Here is a 15708-nt window from a genome sequence, read left to right as displayed (position 1 = left end):
CCTGCCTAATGGCCCCTAACTGCCTCTGCCTGCCTGCCTGATCCCCCCTAACTGCCCTCTCCTGCCGGCCTGGTTGCCCCCAACTGCCCTCCCTTGCCAGCCTGATCTCACCCCCAACTGCCCTCCCCTCCTGGCCTGGTTGCCCCCAACTGCCCTCCCCGGCTGGCCTGATCTCATCCCCAACTGCCCTCCCCTGCTGGCCTGGTCTCCCCCAAGTGCCCTCCCCTGCTGGCCTGATCTCGCCCCCAACAGCCCTCCCCTGCAGGCCTGATCTCCCCACAACTGCCCTCCTCTGCTGGCCAATTTGGTTCTGATTGGTCAGTTTCTATGCCAGTCAGAGTCAAAAGCTCTGCCTCCTAGGCAGCCATTGGCTCCCCACAGCACCCACATTTGGTTCCTATGCCAGTCAGCATCAGTGTCTCTGGGCCTATCAACAGGGCCTGATCAGAAAGGCAGAGCTGATCAGCAGCCCCAGTGGAGGCCCGGAGAGAAATGGAGGTGCGGCTGCTGACCAGACTGGGAGAGAAAGAGAGAAGCAAGTGCTGATCAAAAGCTGCCACAGAGGCAACGGTTCAGTCCCTGCTTCTCTCTTCAGGCCTCTCTCTGGCCCTGATTCGCAGCCCCCTCAGCAGTCAGTGCTGGGGCACCACGCCTGCAGCGGAAGCAGTCAGTGCTGGGTTGCCGCAACCCAGCGCTGACTACAGGACTTACTTCTGGTTGGTCGAGCCTTGGCCGTTACGACCCAGGGTTTTTATATATTAGGATGTTACACAGAAACAAAAGCTACAAAATCAACAGAAGCTCTACCTTTTTAAAATTAAATTAATATCTGTATAATGCCTTTGAATTTCTAACAGTGCTTGAAAAATATCTCAGTTTTACACTATTTTACACAGAATAGATATGCTTAAGGCTAACAAAATCTAAAATAAATTAGTAAATTTGTTGAATGATTCCTTCATTCAAATATATTATACCTTCAACGAAGTTAACATAAGCTAAATGAAAAGATGAGCTATCGAGGAGGATCCAAGATGGCGGCGTAGATAAACACCTAAACCGCTGCCTCGCACAACAATTTCAAAACTACAACTAAAAGACAAAAAATCTATCACCCAGAACCACGGGAAAGCTGGCTGAGTGGAAGTTCTACAACTAGAAGGAAAGAGAAAACAGCACTGAGAGGTGCACAAACGCTGAAAAGCTGAGGTACGGAGGCAGGCAAATCGGGCTGGTGACGGGCGACTGGGAGCGCTGCTTTTTTCAACCCGAAGGGAGACAAGCTCCCGATTACTCTGAACTCCAGTTTCTGGGGAGACGCGGGGGAAGAAGCTGGACTGTCTGCCATCGGGTCAGAAGTGAGGGAGGCTTGCTTGCAGGGCTTCGCGCAGGAATAATTGTTTACTGTGCTGAGGCGCGGGATGCGGAGACGCAGTCGGAGACGCAGAGCTGGCTTACTGGCAGCCATCGCTGTTTGCCACACCCTAGCCTAGTGACGCCCTGAGACCCCACCCTGCACAATCTACAAACCCACCCAAGCTCAAAGCAGTGGCTTTAGCATATGAATGGCCTGCCTTATCGCAGCTTAACCTAGCAAACTTGCAGCCCGGGTCAGACAGCTCCAAAACCTCCAAACCCCAAGCAAAGAGGAGAAAACTGTAGTTCTCCCTGTAGCGCCTGCTGGGTGGCCTCAGACAGTATCTGACCTGCACCCCATTGGAGATCCAGAAGCCAGTGTACCTAGTGGTCAGTGTGAGACACCAGATTTCAACTCCTCACATCCGTAAGTGACACATTCAAGAGGCAGACTCAGTGAGCACCAAAGCCCCACTGAAACAAGTCCTGCACCATAAGCGTGTCTCCAGCGCAGCAGCTCTTCCATTATAGACACAGCTGGTCCTCACAGCCAATTGGTCTGGAGGTCAATTCCTCCCAGTGTACCAACAGCAATCAAGGCTTAACTAAACCAAGACTTTGCACTCAGCCCACAAAGGGGTGTACCAAAAGCGTCCACCTTAGGTGATTGGGGAGGCTGAGCTACTGGCCCCTATAGGTCACCTACCACACAAAGCCACTCCATCAACACAGGGAAGCAACAAAATGCAGAGACAAAGAAACATGTCAAGAATGAAAGAAATGGAGGAAAGCAAACTACTGGACGACATAGAGTTCAGAACCAAATTTATAAGGTTACTCAAGAATCTTCTAAAAACTACCGAGAAACTTGATGAGACCTTCAAGGACCTTAATGAGAATGCCAAAAAAATGGAAAAGGACCAGTCAGAAATTAAGCATACACTGTCTGAAATAAAGAATATATAGAAACTCAACTGTAGATCAACATACCCCAAGAATCAAACCAAAGATCTGAAATATGAGGAAACAAAAAAACACCCAACCAGGAAAACAAAAAGAAAAAAGAATACAAAAATATGAAGATAGTGTAAGGAGCCTCTGGGACAACTTTAAGCGTAACAACATCCGAATTTTTGGAGTGCCAGAAGAAGACAGAGAGCAAAATATTGAAAACCTATTAGAAGAAATGATGACAGAAAACTTTCCCTACCTGGTGAAAAAAATAGACTTACAAGTCCAGGAAGCACACAGAACCCCGTACAAGAGAAATCCAAACAGGACCACACCAAGACACATCATAATTAAAATGCCAAGAGCAAAAGACAAAGAGAGAATCTTGAAAGCAGCAAGAGAAAAACGGTTAGTTACCTACAAGGGAGCACCCATACGACTGTCAGCTGATTTCTCGGCAGAAACTATGCAGGCCAGAAGGGAGTGGCAAGAAATACTCAAAGTGATGAACAGCAAGAACCTACAACCAAGATTACTCTACCCAGCAAAGCTATCATTCAGAGTTGAAGGTCAGATAAAGAGCTTCACAGAGAAGAAAAAGCTAAAGGAGTTCATCACCACCAAACCAGGATTACATGAAATGCTGAAGGGTGTTCTTTAAGAGGAAGAAGAAGAAAAAGGTAAAGATAAAAATTATGAACAACAAAATGACATCAAATACATACCTACCAACAAGTGAATCTAAAAATCAAGTGAATAAAAAGTCTGAAGAAAGAATGGACTGGTGAATATAATAGAATCAGGGACATAGAAAGGGAGTGGACTGACAATTCTCAGGGGGAAGGGGGTGTGAGGGGTTCAGGAAGAGATTGGACAAAAATCTTATACCTATGGACGAAGACAGTGGCGGGGGGTAAGGGCATGGGGTGGGGTGGGGAATCAGGTGGAGGGGAGCTATGGGGGAAAAAAAGAGGAACACCTGTAATAATCTGAACAATAAAGGTTTATTTAAAAAACAAATAAAAAATAAATTAATTAATTAAATAAATAAGAAAAGATGAGCTATCAAATTCCAAGTTCTTTTTAATTCTAAAAGTACTTAGATTGTACTTCAAAATACCTGTTTAATATAAACCCCGCTCCTAGAGAACAGATCCACCAACTCTGGATGATGTTTGCTATTCTGGCTTCCGTGACCCAGGGTGAAATTTGTATTATCTCCCCAAGTGTAGACATCTGTAGGATCTAAAATGAAAATTAATTTTTATACTTTTATATTTTAAAACAAATATTAGTGTAGTTCAATTATAGATATATTCCACTAATCATTTTATCTCTCACATGATTCTTTACAGAAATTTAACCACAATATTTAGAAAGATGTTTCCAGCATTCTCTTTTAAATTATGAATCTACTAATATATTATATAATTCTAAGAACAGAAATCAGAAAATCCAAATCAGCACAGGCCTGCCTCAATGCAAGCAATCTATTATTTGTTCTTTGTTTCTAAAGTTTAACTAAAGTTTAAAGTTTAACTGCCAAATGAGTAAAATACCACCTGCCATAACCACTTAGTCTCCATGAAAATAATACTTGAACATAAAATGTTATTAACACACATATATATAAAGGTCCTAAATAAAGCAAATGTGATATTAATTACTGTTCCTACAGAAATATTAATTTTTTAAAATATATTTTTATTAATTTCAGAGGGGAAGGGTGAGGGAGGGAGAGAAACATCAATAAGAAGAATCATTGATCGGCTGCCTCCTACACCGCCCCCAACTAGGGATCTAGCTTGTAACCAGGAACTGTGCCCTGATCAAATCATGACTTCCTCGTTCATTGGTTGATGCTCAGCCACTGAGCCATGCCCAGCCGGGCTAGAAATATTAACTTTCAATAGCTTGGTCCTTATTGATATAAATAAAACTACAGATTAAGGTACCCATTAAACTGGGATAAAACTTAATCACAGCTAAGTTTATGATATGAACCTTCATTTTTATTTTGGAAGTCTCATATAATTCCTTTGTAATATAGTATCCAAGGTAGAAATAAAATGAAGAATGAGTCCTTTCTTAGCTTGATCACTAGTTAAATGAAAATTATAGAGTGTCCCATTTAAATCTCTTCTCTTTTTCAGCCAATTTCCACTTCCAAAGCTCAAAGGGCAAATTGGAGGGATAAGTAGAATTAGAAGAATATATAGGTGGAAGAATCATTTCCTTTTTCCCTCTACCTTAAATGTTGATGCTATTTTCTAGATACACACTAATGACTTTACAGTAGCTAAAATTCTAAATGCCTTCTCTCTTGTAGGCTGTTTTTACTTGTATAGACATAAAATAGATTAAAATTGAAAAATGTAAAATGGAAGTGTACTGGACTTCTTTATGCGTCCTGATTCCAATAAACTAAAACTTTTATCAGAGGTATTCTGACAAAATTATCAACCCACATTTACCAAAGTAAAAGTTCTTTGCAGAGATATAAACACAAATTTCCTCAGATATTTAACAAGAATAAAATGTCATTAAAATTTTCTAAGCTGCACCTTAATGGAATATATATGTGTGGAATTTTCTTACCAGTATTTTTGAATACTACATGATTTGGTCTATCCTTCATTACAAGATCCAAAGCTGACAAGCCTTCTTTATCTTGGGTATACAGACTAACACCATGCTAAAAAAAAAAAAAAAAAAAAAAAATATATGTGTGTATACATATATATATACATATTTGTATGCATGTATTTTTAACCATTTACCTATAGTCATTAATTTTATTCTTATTTATCAAAAATACAGATTAAGCCCACAAAAACATTTAAAAAACAAACATTGAATAGCAATGATCTCCTATGACCAAACACATATTTTTCTCAGAGAACTAAGAGAAATCAAATACCCAATTCTTGGTAGACTAAGGAAAGACCAAAAAATATGAAGAAATAAGTAACATTTCAAATCAAAATGAGCCCTGGCTGGTGTGGCTTTCTGGTTAAAGTGTTAGCCCTTGGACTAAAGGGTCCCAGTTTGAATGCAGGTCAAGAGCACATACCTCAGTTGCAGGCTCACCTCTGGCCCAGTTGGGGTGCAAGTGGGAGGCAACCAATCCGTATGTCTCTCTCACATGGATGTTTCTGTCTCTCCCCTCCCTTCTACTCTCTCTAAAAATCAATGGGAAAAATATCCTCGGGTGAGAATTAAAAAGAAAAGATATCAAGGCAACGGCAGAAAAATATTTATAGGATTTTCTGTACATAAACATAATGTGACCAACTATGTTCCATATCTTTTTGCCTTGAATTCTATTGAATCTATTATTGACACTGAGACTATTATATTCTTGTATTTCTATTTTTGTGATGTGTTTTCATGTTTTTTCCTTAAATTTTTAATAGCATTGTTTAATTTTGGTTTCGTGTGTGTGTGTTTAAGGATGAACTTAAAGTAATCTGTATAGTTTTATATCTCTACAATTAAAATTCAAACATGAAATAGAACACCCTATTCCTATCACCACCCTTTCTGTCTTTGAAATCATAATGACGGTAAGGGGTGATAGAGAGCTTGGTTCAAATCATATTACTGTTACTTCATCATTACAGTTTCTGAAATATAAAATATATGCCCAGCCGGTGTGGCTCAGGTTGAGCACTGACCTATGAACCAGGAAGTCAGGGTTTGATTCCTTGTCAGGGCATAAGCGCAGTTTTCAGGCTCAATCCTCAGTAGGGGCGTGCAGAAGGCAGCCAATCAATTACTCTCTCTTACTGATATTTATTTCTATCTCCCTCTCCCTTCTTCTCTGAAATCAATAAAAATGTTTTAAATAAATAAAATATAAAATGTACTCCTTTTCAAGAATAACTTCTGCCCAGCCTGTGTGACTCAGTGGTTGAGTGTCAACCTATTAACTAGGACAGTGGTCGGCAAACTGTGGCTCGCGAGCCACATGTGGCTCACGAGCTGTGGTTTGCCGCTCTGTTGACTAATGAGTTTGCCGACCACTGAACTAGGAGGTCCCAGTTCGATTCCCAGTCAGGGCACATACGCAGGTTGTGGGCTCGATCCCCAGTAGGGGACGTGCAGGAGACAACAGATCAATGCTTTTTCCTCATCATTGTTTCCATCTCCCTCTCCCTTTCTCTCTGATCAATAAATATATATATATATAAAAAAAATTGAAAGAATAACTTCTAATATTTTCTGGTAGTTTAATAAGACATTAAACAATTACTAACACTCACCTCTATTTTAACTGGTGCGAGTCATCACTGCCTGTCCACACACAGAGTTTGTCTGGGTAGTTATAGGCTGAGATGAACCAGGAAGTTTTTAAACTCTAACTGTGACATGTTGGCACACTTGGTTTTGGGTTACTCAGGAAAGGGAAATCCCCTATTACCTCATAACAATGGATTCTAATAAACTAAAACCAATTCTAACTTTATTATGTTCTAGTTGGTTATAATACCTGATTTCACAAGGATTGTCAATGAACAAAAAACACTCATTAGTGAAAAAATAAGTAAAACAAAAATCAGAAGTAATCTAAGATCATAATAAATTTAAAACTTTATGTTGCTTACTGCTTTCAAAAAAATTAGACACAATAAATCCATATGGGAAGACCTAAGCTTGGCCTTTTACAGAGTGTGGCAGGTATATTCTAGGGCAGAGTGTTCCAAGCTATGAATGATAAATGGGATCCCAGAAACTTAGATCCCTGGAGAGTTTATTTTGAAACTTTTGTCAATTTGTTCTAAACTTTACTTATACCAACTGAACGCTAGTAAGACTACATATACTGGGTTACCCTAAGTAGCCCAACCTACATAAAGGACTAGGGACTCTTTTTTGGCTTTAGAGCTCCCTAGAAATGGTGGGCTCTGAAACTTTAACATGCTTATCTTAAATTCTAAAAGTAGCAGGATGACCAGTGTGTACTCTATCCCATTTCTTCAAAAATCAATTCTTGCCCTTGCCAGCGTGGCTCAGTTGGTTGGAGCTTCATCTCCTGCACCAAAAGGTAGCGGGTTCGACTCCTGGTCAGGACGCATAAAGGAGGCAACCGTTCAATGTTTCTTTCTCACATTGATGTTTCTCTCTCTTTTTCTCACCGGCCCCCCTCTTTCTAAAAACACACCTTCTGGTGAGGACTAAAAAAACAACTCTTTAAAGAGCCCCAAAACAGTAGATAAATCCATTAGCATATTAAAAAGCATCTAAGTCTATACCAGGTTTATTAACCTGAGCATTTCATGCCAATGCCCTACAAGGAGCAAAAGGACTTTAGACACATCTATTCCACTAGTAACACTACTGGAAATGTCTATCTGCAAGAATAGAAAACTGTTTTTGTTTGTTTTTACTGTCTTCCCCAAAACAAAGCATAAGATAGACTGGCACACAGGTAATTTTCTTGGGAAGACATCCTAGAAAGCAGCACTGCGAGACCAGGAGAGTAAATCAAGGAAAGAAGATAAAAAAACAATACAAGGATGTGTTACTGAATAGGCCACTGTTAAGGAGGCTAGTGCATGATCCTACCAGGACCTTATAAAATATACTACAGAATAATTGTCCTATCAAGGAACAAAGGGAAGAAGGAAGTATTTACCCCTAGTTCCCAGGTTCCCATTCTTCATTAATGGAGAGCTGCTCTTATAGGGACTTTAACTCTCCCATACTTTTAACTGGTCATGCATTTGAAAAGCCTTGAGGCATAAAATCGGAGGCATGCAATACATGCCAGAAAAGAAATGCAGATTATACCTACACAAAGCTACTAGAAGCCTGTGCACATTGGTCACCACAGCTATGGCTGGAGTAAGATATAAGGCCAAGATGACATGAAGTGGTTCAGCAGAAGTGCCTGATTCATTAATATTTCCAAACTGCTTATGAGCTAAGTTGAATTACTTTAATATGGCTATCGGGCTACCGCTGCCCATATATTACCAAAAAAGTCAGGATTAAAAAGAGTATCTTGAAACTAAATTGCTAATGGAATAAAATAAGGATGTATTCTACTCTCCTTTCAAGAAAGACATAATAGTTTTAAATAAACAAATTACACTTACCTTCAACAGAGACCAAACACAGTCAATATGTCCATAAAAGATGCTTCTGTGCAACGCTGTCCATCCTGACTCCTTGTCTTTCACCAATGGATCCACTCCTTTCTCAATAAGCCATTCTAATACTCCTTTCTTCCCACAGGAAGAAACAAGGTGGAGGGCATTTCTGCCGAAGTCATCCTTGATAGTTGCAGCATTATAACAATGACTGGAGAGAAAGGCCTTAATCTGGTTTTCACTCCCTTTGGTTACCACAGAAAGGACATCCAAAGCATGCTTCAGGGATCGACACTTTAATGTGCAGTCGGGGATGGAAGAATTCATCCTAATTGTTTTTATACTGCTATTTCTTTAGATAAAACTATTTTTTAAATGAAAAACAGGGCACAAAGGTGCTACTCAGAAAAAATTTTTAGAGAATAAATGGCCTGCTTAGGATTGTAACTTAAACCCTAACGGCAACAGTATAAAACTATAAATCTTAGTACAATTGGTGTTGGCACTTAATCAAAAAATTATAAATAGCGCTATAAAATTTATATTAAATACAAGTTCGTTTTTTAAAAAGTTTCCACAGTTTATATATTATTCCTGGAGTCAAGCACCAAGGGGGAGTGAGGAGGGGGACTCCCCCTCCACACTGTCTGATTCTTTTAAATATCCATAATTGCAAGGGTGACCTGTAAGAGAAGGGAGAAGGAAGAGAAAGTGAAAATACAAAATCTCTCACTCTCCTCAAGTATTTCACAATACATCTAGGCCCTCCCTCAGGCTCACCAAACCCTTGGCTGTGCTGATGCGGCACAAGCATTATCATCCCTTCCCCTAACCTTTAAATGTTGGGCTTCTCTCAATATTTCATCTTCAGTCTTATTTCCTCTCTACTTGGTATCCTCCCTGAATAATTTCAATCTCTCATGTGAGACTTTAACGTACATGCTCATAATTCCCAAATCGGTTTCCTGCCCACACGTCTCTTCTAAATTCCAGGTCCATATTTCCAACTAGAGGCCCGGTACATGAAATTCGTGCACTCAGGGGGGGTCCCTCAGCCTGGCTTGTGCCCTCTCACAGTCTGGAAGCCCTCAAGGGATGTCCAACTGGTGGCTCAGGCCCGCTCCTCTAGTGCAGGCCTAAGCCAGCAGCCAGATATCCTTAGCGCTAAGGTGAGCCCAGCTCAGGGCTTCTGGCTGAACCGCACTCCCCCTGTGGGAGCGCACTGACCACCAGGGGGAAGCTCCTGAATTGAGCGTCTGCCCCTGGTGGTCAGTGCACGTCATAGCGACAGGTCATTCCACCATTTGGACGACTTGCATATTAGTTTTTTATTATATAGGATACCTAGTAAATCTTACTTATGCATTCACACAAATGCTTACTGAAAGACAAAGAAAAGGAAATAAATATTAAGCATCTAATACATACTGAGTATTTTACATTGCAAATCATACCACCAGTAGAAGAGTTAGAATTCAAACACAGATCTGTTTAACAGTCAAGTCCAAGCTATTTCTACAACACTACACTGCTTCTCCAGTGCATCCACAGTAGAGCACAAGGTAATGGGAATACAAAAATAAATAGGACTTAAATATTTTAGGTAAGATGATAAATATAGGTTCAAGGATAATACTTAAATGAAAGCATAGCTCATTTAACAACTGTATTGATTGAACAAGAATTATTATCTACTAGAGGCCCAGTGCATGAAAATTCATGCACTTGGGGGGGTCCCTCAGCTCAGCCTGCACCCTATCACAATCCGGGACCCCTCGGGTAGGGTCCCTAGGCCTGGCCTGAGATCAGGGCCTATCAGGGATTTCTTTCCCTTGGCTGCAGGCAGCTGGCCCCACCCCCACCGCTGCCACTGCTTGCAATCTGTGGCCTCCCTCTGCAGGTTACAGGCTGGGGTGCGATGGCTTGGCTGGCCTGGGCCTCCCTCTTTCTTTGCTGGGGGATGGGGTCAGCCCAGCAAGGGGCCGTCTACCTACCTGATTGCCCCTAACCGCTCGCCTGCCTACCTGATCTCCCCTAACCACTCTGCCTGCCTGCCTGATTGCCCCTAACCACTTGCCTGCCTACTTGGTCACCCCTAACAGCTGGTCTGCCTACGTGATCACCCCTAACCACTCTGCCTGCCTGCCTAATTGCCCCTAAACGCTTGCTTGTGGGCAGGGACAGCTCATGAGGGGCTGTGGTGGTCTGGTCTCTGGTCGTTTCGGTCGTGATGCCTCTGGCCTTTTATTATATAGGATTAACCAGTCTCAATCACTAAATGATAGCACTTTGGTAGAGAAGTCTGATTTTATTTAAGCAGGTAGTAAAAATGTATCATGATCATAAACCTATTATGGTGAAGATAAAACAAACAACTCATAGGAATGGGGAGTGGACAAGAGGGATCTAGGGAAGATTTCCTACAGGAGAAGTTTAAGCTGAGACTTAAAATGAGCACATTTGCCTGGCAGCCATGGCTCAGTGATTGAGCATGGACCTATGAATGAGGATGTCACAGTTTTGATTCCCAGTCAGGGCACAAGCCAAGGTTGCAGGCTAGGTCCACAGTGTGGAGCCCGCAGGAGGCAGCCGCTCAATGATTCACTGATGTTTCTACCTTTCTCTCCCTCTCTGAAATCAATAAAAATGTATTTTTTTAAAAAGATGAGCACGTATGCCTGATAAATTCAGGGTGGGTAGGCATTTGAGGCAGAGGGACCAGTAAATATAAAAGCATTAGGATTATCCTGGTCCATTCTGAAAATTCCAAGCAATTCAGAAGACAGTAATGAGTGAGGCCTAATATATACACAAGAAAAGACTAGAGTATAGACAGCCTTATCTGCCTTTTTTAGGAATAAAGAAAATGAGCAATTCAGAGACTAATTTAGGATCTTGAATTGACAAGATGTGGTGATAACACCCAGGTTTCTGGCTTAATTACAGAAATTCTTGACTATGTAAATTCTTTGGTAATCAGAAAAACAAAAAAAAATTTAAACAAAAGAATAAATAAAAATTAAAATTGAAAATTTGTTTTATATGTGATGCATATGAAGTGCTAATAGCTACAGGCAATTGTTCAACCGTGAAGACTGGTCCACTACAGCCAGTGGTGGTTGAGCCCGCACAATGGCTCACAATTCTACTTATGCTTGGTTAAGAGTTCGGTTATCTTTCTAAAACACAAATCTGATCATGCTATTCTGACATATCCAACCAAAATAAACCAGTATCTGCACAGGCATACCTCAGAGATATTGCGGGTTCACTTCCAGACCACCGCAATAAAGCGAGTTGTAATCTTTTTGTTAGTGGAAGGTCTTGCCTTCAATGTGTAAAACACACATCAGTGAAGTGCAATACTGTGAAGGGCAATAAAACAAGGTATGCCTGTATTACATGTGCTAAGAATAGCTTTGTGACTTCAGGAAGAGGATTCCAATTAGGCCTGGTGACCATTGCAGCACATAAAGTTCAGACTCTGAATTCAGAACACCTGAGCTGGTAACCCAGGTACACCACTAACTAGATAAATGACCCTGGGAAAAACACCATTTCCTAAGTATCAATTCTCTCACTTGTAAAAAGGGGATAACAACTATCTCCTTCTGAAAAATAAATGAGACAATTCCATATGTAAGCACCTAACAAATGTTTAAAAAGAGGGAGGAAAGGGGACATATTGACATACAGGCTGGATGTCAAGAAATGGCCTAACTATATTAGAGTTCTTTCTATTTGGAATGCTTTTCAACCAAATCTTTACAGGGCTGCCAACTTGCCCATGGCTTACAAACATAATATCTACCATCTCTTAAACGTTCATGTGTACAAGCACAGTGCTTTACATAAATTAACTAATGTAATCCTCTTTTCAGCCGCAGTATTGCCCTTGTATATGATTAACTCCATTTCATAGTGAGGAAATTGGTGTGGAAGTTTAAGTAGCCCAAATACAAATCACACAAAAAAAAATAAATCACACAGAGAAAAGAGGATTCTAGATTCTACCTATTCTTCCCAAAATACTCTTAAAATGCAGTTGGGAAACCTTCGATGAGAGGTAGAATATTGCTGTTGAAAAAAATTACCCTTACTTGTAGGCACAGAGTTGGGTTCCCACTGTCTAAAACTACTTTAGGGCCTGACAACATGATACAAGAGCAAAAGCCCTCTGGGTCCCTCTCCGCAAAAGGAACCGCTCCCTTTTCGCACAGTCAACTCACACTGAATTCCCGAATTAGCATCCGGGAGTGGACTCAAACTGTGCAACCCCGGGAAGGGGAAAACACCTCGAGGAATGGCCTCAAATTCAAAGCTCAAGGCTCCAAGGGAAGGGACACAGCACAACTATCTGAAACTCGCACAGCAACAGCGTAAGAGGGCGTGTCAGGCAGGTCTCCAAGGTAGCGCGCCGCCCAGATACACCATTCATAGCTGAGGGCAGCGGCGGGAAGGTGGCTCCGGGAACCCGGCTCTCCGCCCGTCCCGCAAGGTCTCGCACGAAGCCCGGCAGCCTGGGCGCCGCCGGGCCCCCTCCCGCGGCCCGCCCGCACCCTCCGGAGAGTGAACGCCGTCCCATTGCCCCCCGGCTGGAGGGACGCAGCCGTCTGGGCCCGCTGCGCGCGGTCCGGCCGAGCCCTCCCTCACCAGTCGCTAGATGAAAGTGCGCCGGCGGTCTCCGCGGGGTGCGCACACAGCCGCGCAGGGACACATCCTCAGTGAAGGCGACGGGAGGAACCCAAGGGCGCCAGGGGGCAACCAGGCCCCAGACCAGGGGAGCTGCAGAGGCGGCTGAACCTACAGCCGCGACTACCGGCACCGGGGAGGGGGCAAGGAGAAAAGGCTGGGGCGGGTTGTACCCAGGAATAAGACGGGCGTTGATTGGCTGGGGCTCGTGGATGCCTCCCGGGGATTGGCTGCCGTCTGCCCAGAAGGCCTCGCGTGGCAGCACCTAAGCCGTGGCCTTTCCCTGGAGCCCGAAGGGAGCGTGACCTGCGGCCTTGGGGCAGCGGGCGCGAGCCGGGGGTGGGGAAAGGCAGTGGCCGGGACTCAGGGCCAACAGCGGGGGTGGAAATGCCCTTTCGGGGTCTGCTGTCGCCCGAGTGGAAACGTTGCTCTCCCGACAGCTGGAGACTCGAAATTCAGGATAAACCCGGTGGAGAGACAGCTCTGGAGACCTGGCTGAATGCCTGGGGCAGCCGGCCACCACAGCAGAAGCCAAAGGCCAGGGATCTTGCACAGAAGTGGTTCCTCCCATCGCCCTACTAGTGGGGTCATGGAAAGCCATAGGCGTTGTCCCGAGGAGACGCAGTCTCGCCCCTCCGTGGCTTACTCATGCACCTAGAGATTATCGGGGAGTCTCTCCCTTGGTCACTGCCCTCTTGACCAGCTGCCAACCGGGTCACGCCCGTTAGTGCCTGACGCTAGGCTTGCACTCCCCTTTAACTGCACCTAAAGGAGCGTTTTAGAAGTGAAGGAAAAAAATTAGGGAGGAAAGAAAATAGCCAATAGTAGCCAATAATCAATACTGGGAGACTGAATGGGAACGCTGCGGAATGCCTCATACAGTAGGCACTCAGTAAATGTTTGTTCTGGGGGGGCGGTGTGACTCAGAGCAAACAACACTAGGAGCTGGTTGGCCATACAGCTCTGCCACGCTGTCAATTATGCAAACCCTGTAGTCTCATCTATAAAACGAAGGAGTTGAACTAGATGTCTTAAGGGCAACCTGTTCAGCTTTACCTTTTTTTTTTTTTCTTTTTTGGTAGCCTTCCTTGTGGAAGTCCAAAGCCATATGGCTAATTAGGGAGAATAACTAGCTCTCCTGTTGCCCTTTCCAATTCAATATTCTCGCTCTTTATCCCTTATTCTAGGTGCCCTACTTCCTACTTTAACATGTAACAAAAACCAGTGTGTAATGTAAAAGTTGAGTGATTTTGAAAATAAACTATAAATACAAGGTGTGGCAAGAGTAGGTTTACAGTTGTTTGTATGGAATATAACAATAATAAATTAATACAATGATTAATTAATAATATAAGAATAAACTGTTTCACATACTAAAAACTGTAAACCTACTTTTGCCACGCCCTGTATAATGACTTTTATATTCATGAACAAAGAAGCCAATAATGTCAAGTAAAGCTAATAATGTAAATAAATGCATTGATGTAACTTCAACCTTTTATCTGTGTCTTATTTGGATCCTGGTGAGTTAATTAGCTTTTTTAAATTTATTTTATTTTGTCCCCTCTATGCCCCCTTCTACCTCCCTCCTCCCCATAATCACCACACTGTTGTCCATGTACATAAGTTCTCTCTCTCTCTCTTTTTTTTCTTTTTTGCTCAATACCTCCACCCCCCCTAATTAGCTTTTCAGAAGCCTTAGTTTCTTCATTTGTAGAATAGGGGCAATAATGAATTTTAGAGTTGTGAAAATGTGATTATATGGATAGAGATGAACAGCACTTAGTAGAGTGCCTACCACATTATAACACATCATAAATAGTAAATGTTACTTTTTATAACTAAAGAAGTAGCAGTGGAATTATTCCAGTCATTCATTTTAACAATTGTCAAGTGTCAGGCTCCTGTGGTAAGCATAGGGCATCCAATAGTGAACAAAAATACATATAGACGCAGATAATCCCAAACAAGAATAGATTGCGGGTGGAAGGGGTCAGTTAGGGAAAAGGGGTGGGGAGCATCTGTAATACTTTCAAAAATAAAGATAAATTTTTAAAAAGAAGAGACTGCAACTTTTACAAGGCCTGCAAAGAATATTATGCTACATTTAATCTGATTTCCCAAAGAAGTGACACTTGAACTAAGATCTGAAGAATGAGTAGGAGATAACTGGATGAAGCAGGAAAGAAAAGAACAATCCAGACCAAGGATGTCTAATTACTCCCCATTTCCTTGGAAAATTAAGTTCCTTCAAAGATATTGGTTATTTTCAGGACAGAATATCATATGAAATGATTAGGAAATAGTACAAACAAAATACAATTAAATGAAAAATGCACTATAGGTGGGTAGGGAAGGAAGACATTAAAAATAGTCATTTTGTTTGGCTTTTTAAAAATTTTTGTTACACATAGAAGAAAGATAAATATACCCATAACAATGATTATGTCTGTGTGAGGGTATCCATGATTCTTAGTTCCTATCATTTTGAATTTTATAATTTATTATTGTTTGCAATAATTAAATGCTACTTGATTGATTTAAAAAATCAAAATTTGAAAAATAATTGGAATTTCTAAAAAAAAGACTTAGAGGAAGAACTAGATCTAGAGAT

The 15708-nt window shown here is 42.0% G+C and overlaps 1 protein-coding gene across 4 annotated transcripts in view; it reads right to left on the bottom strand.

Moving 5' to 3' along the window:
• IBTK (inhibitor of Bruton tyrosine kinase) overlaps positions 1-13239 on the bottom strand; it is an 82855-nt gene extending 69616 nt beyond the window's left edge. For 3 of the 4 annotated variants that reach the window (XM_080663519.1, XM_080663518.1, XM_080663520.1), the window contains exons 1-4: positions 13056-13228; positions 8409-9085; positions 4906-5002; positions 3428-3552 (exon numbers count right to left, since the gene is read on the bottom strand). In XM_080663519.1, the coding sequence (XP_080519645.1) occupies positions 3428-3552; positions 4906-5002; positions 8409-8729 (543 nt within the window). In that variant the 5' untranslated portion in view covers positions 8730-9085; positions 13056-13228. Of the gene's footprint in view, positions 1-3427; positions 3553-4905; positions 5003-8408; positions 9086-13055 lie in introns of all 4 variants that reach the window. The other variant, XM_080663517.1, reaches the window with a different exon arrangement.
• Positions 13240-15708: the final 2469 nt, after the last annotated feature.

Source organism: Plecotus auritus, assembly GCF_963455305.1.
Source record: "Plecotus auritus genome assembly, chromosome: 4".
NCBI classification, from domain to species: Eukaryota; Metazoa; Chordata; class Mammalia; order Chiroptera; family Vespertilionidae; genus Plecotus; species Plecotus auritus.
The sequence above is the reverse complement of the archived record's forward strand: the minus strand, read 5'-3'. Positions and strand labels throughout refer to the sequence as shown.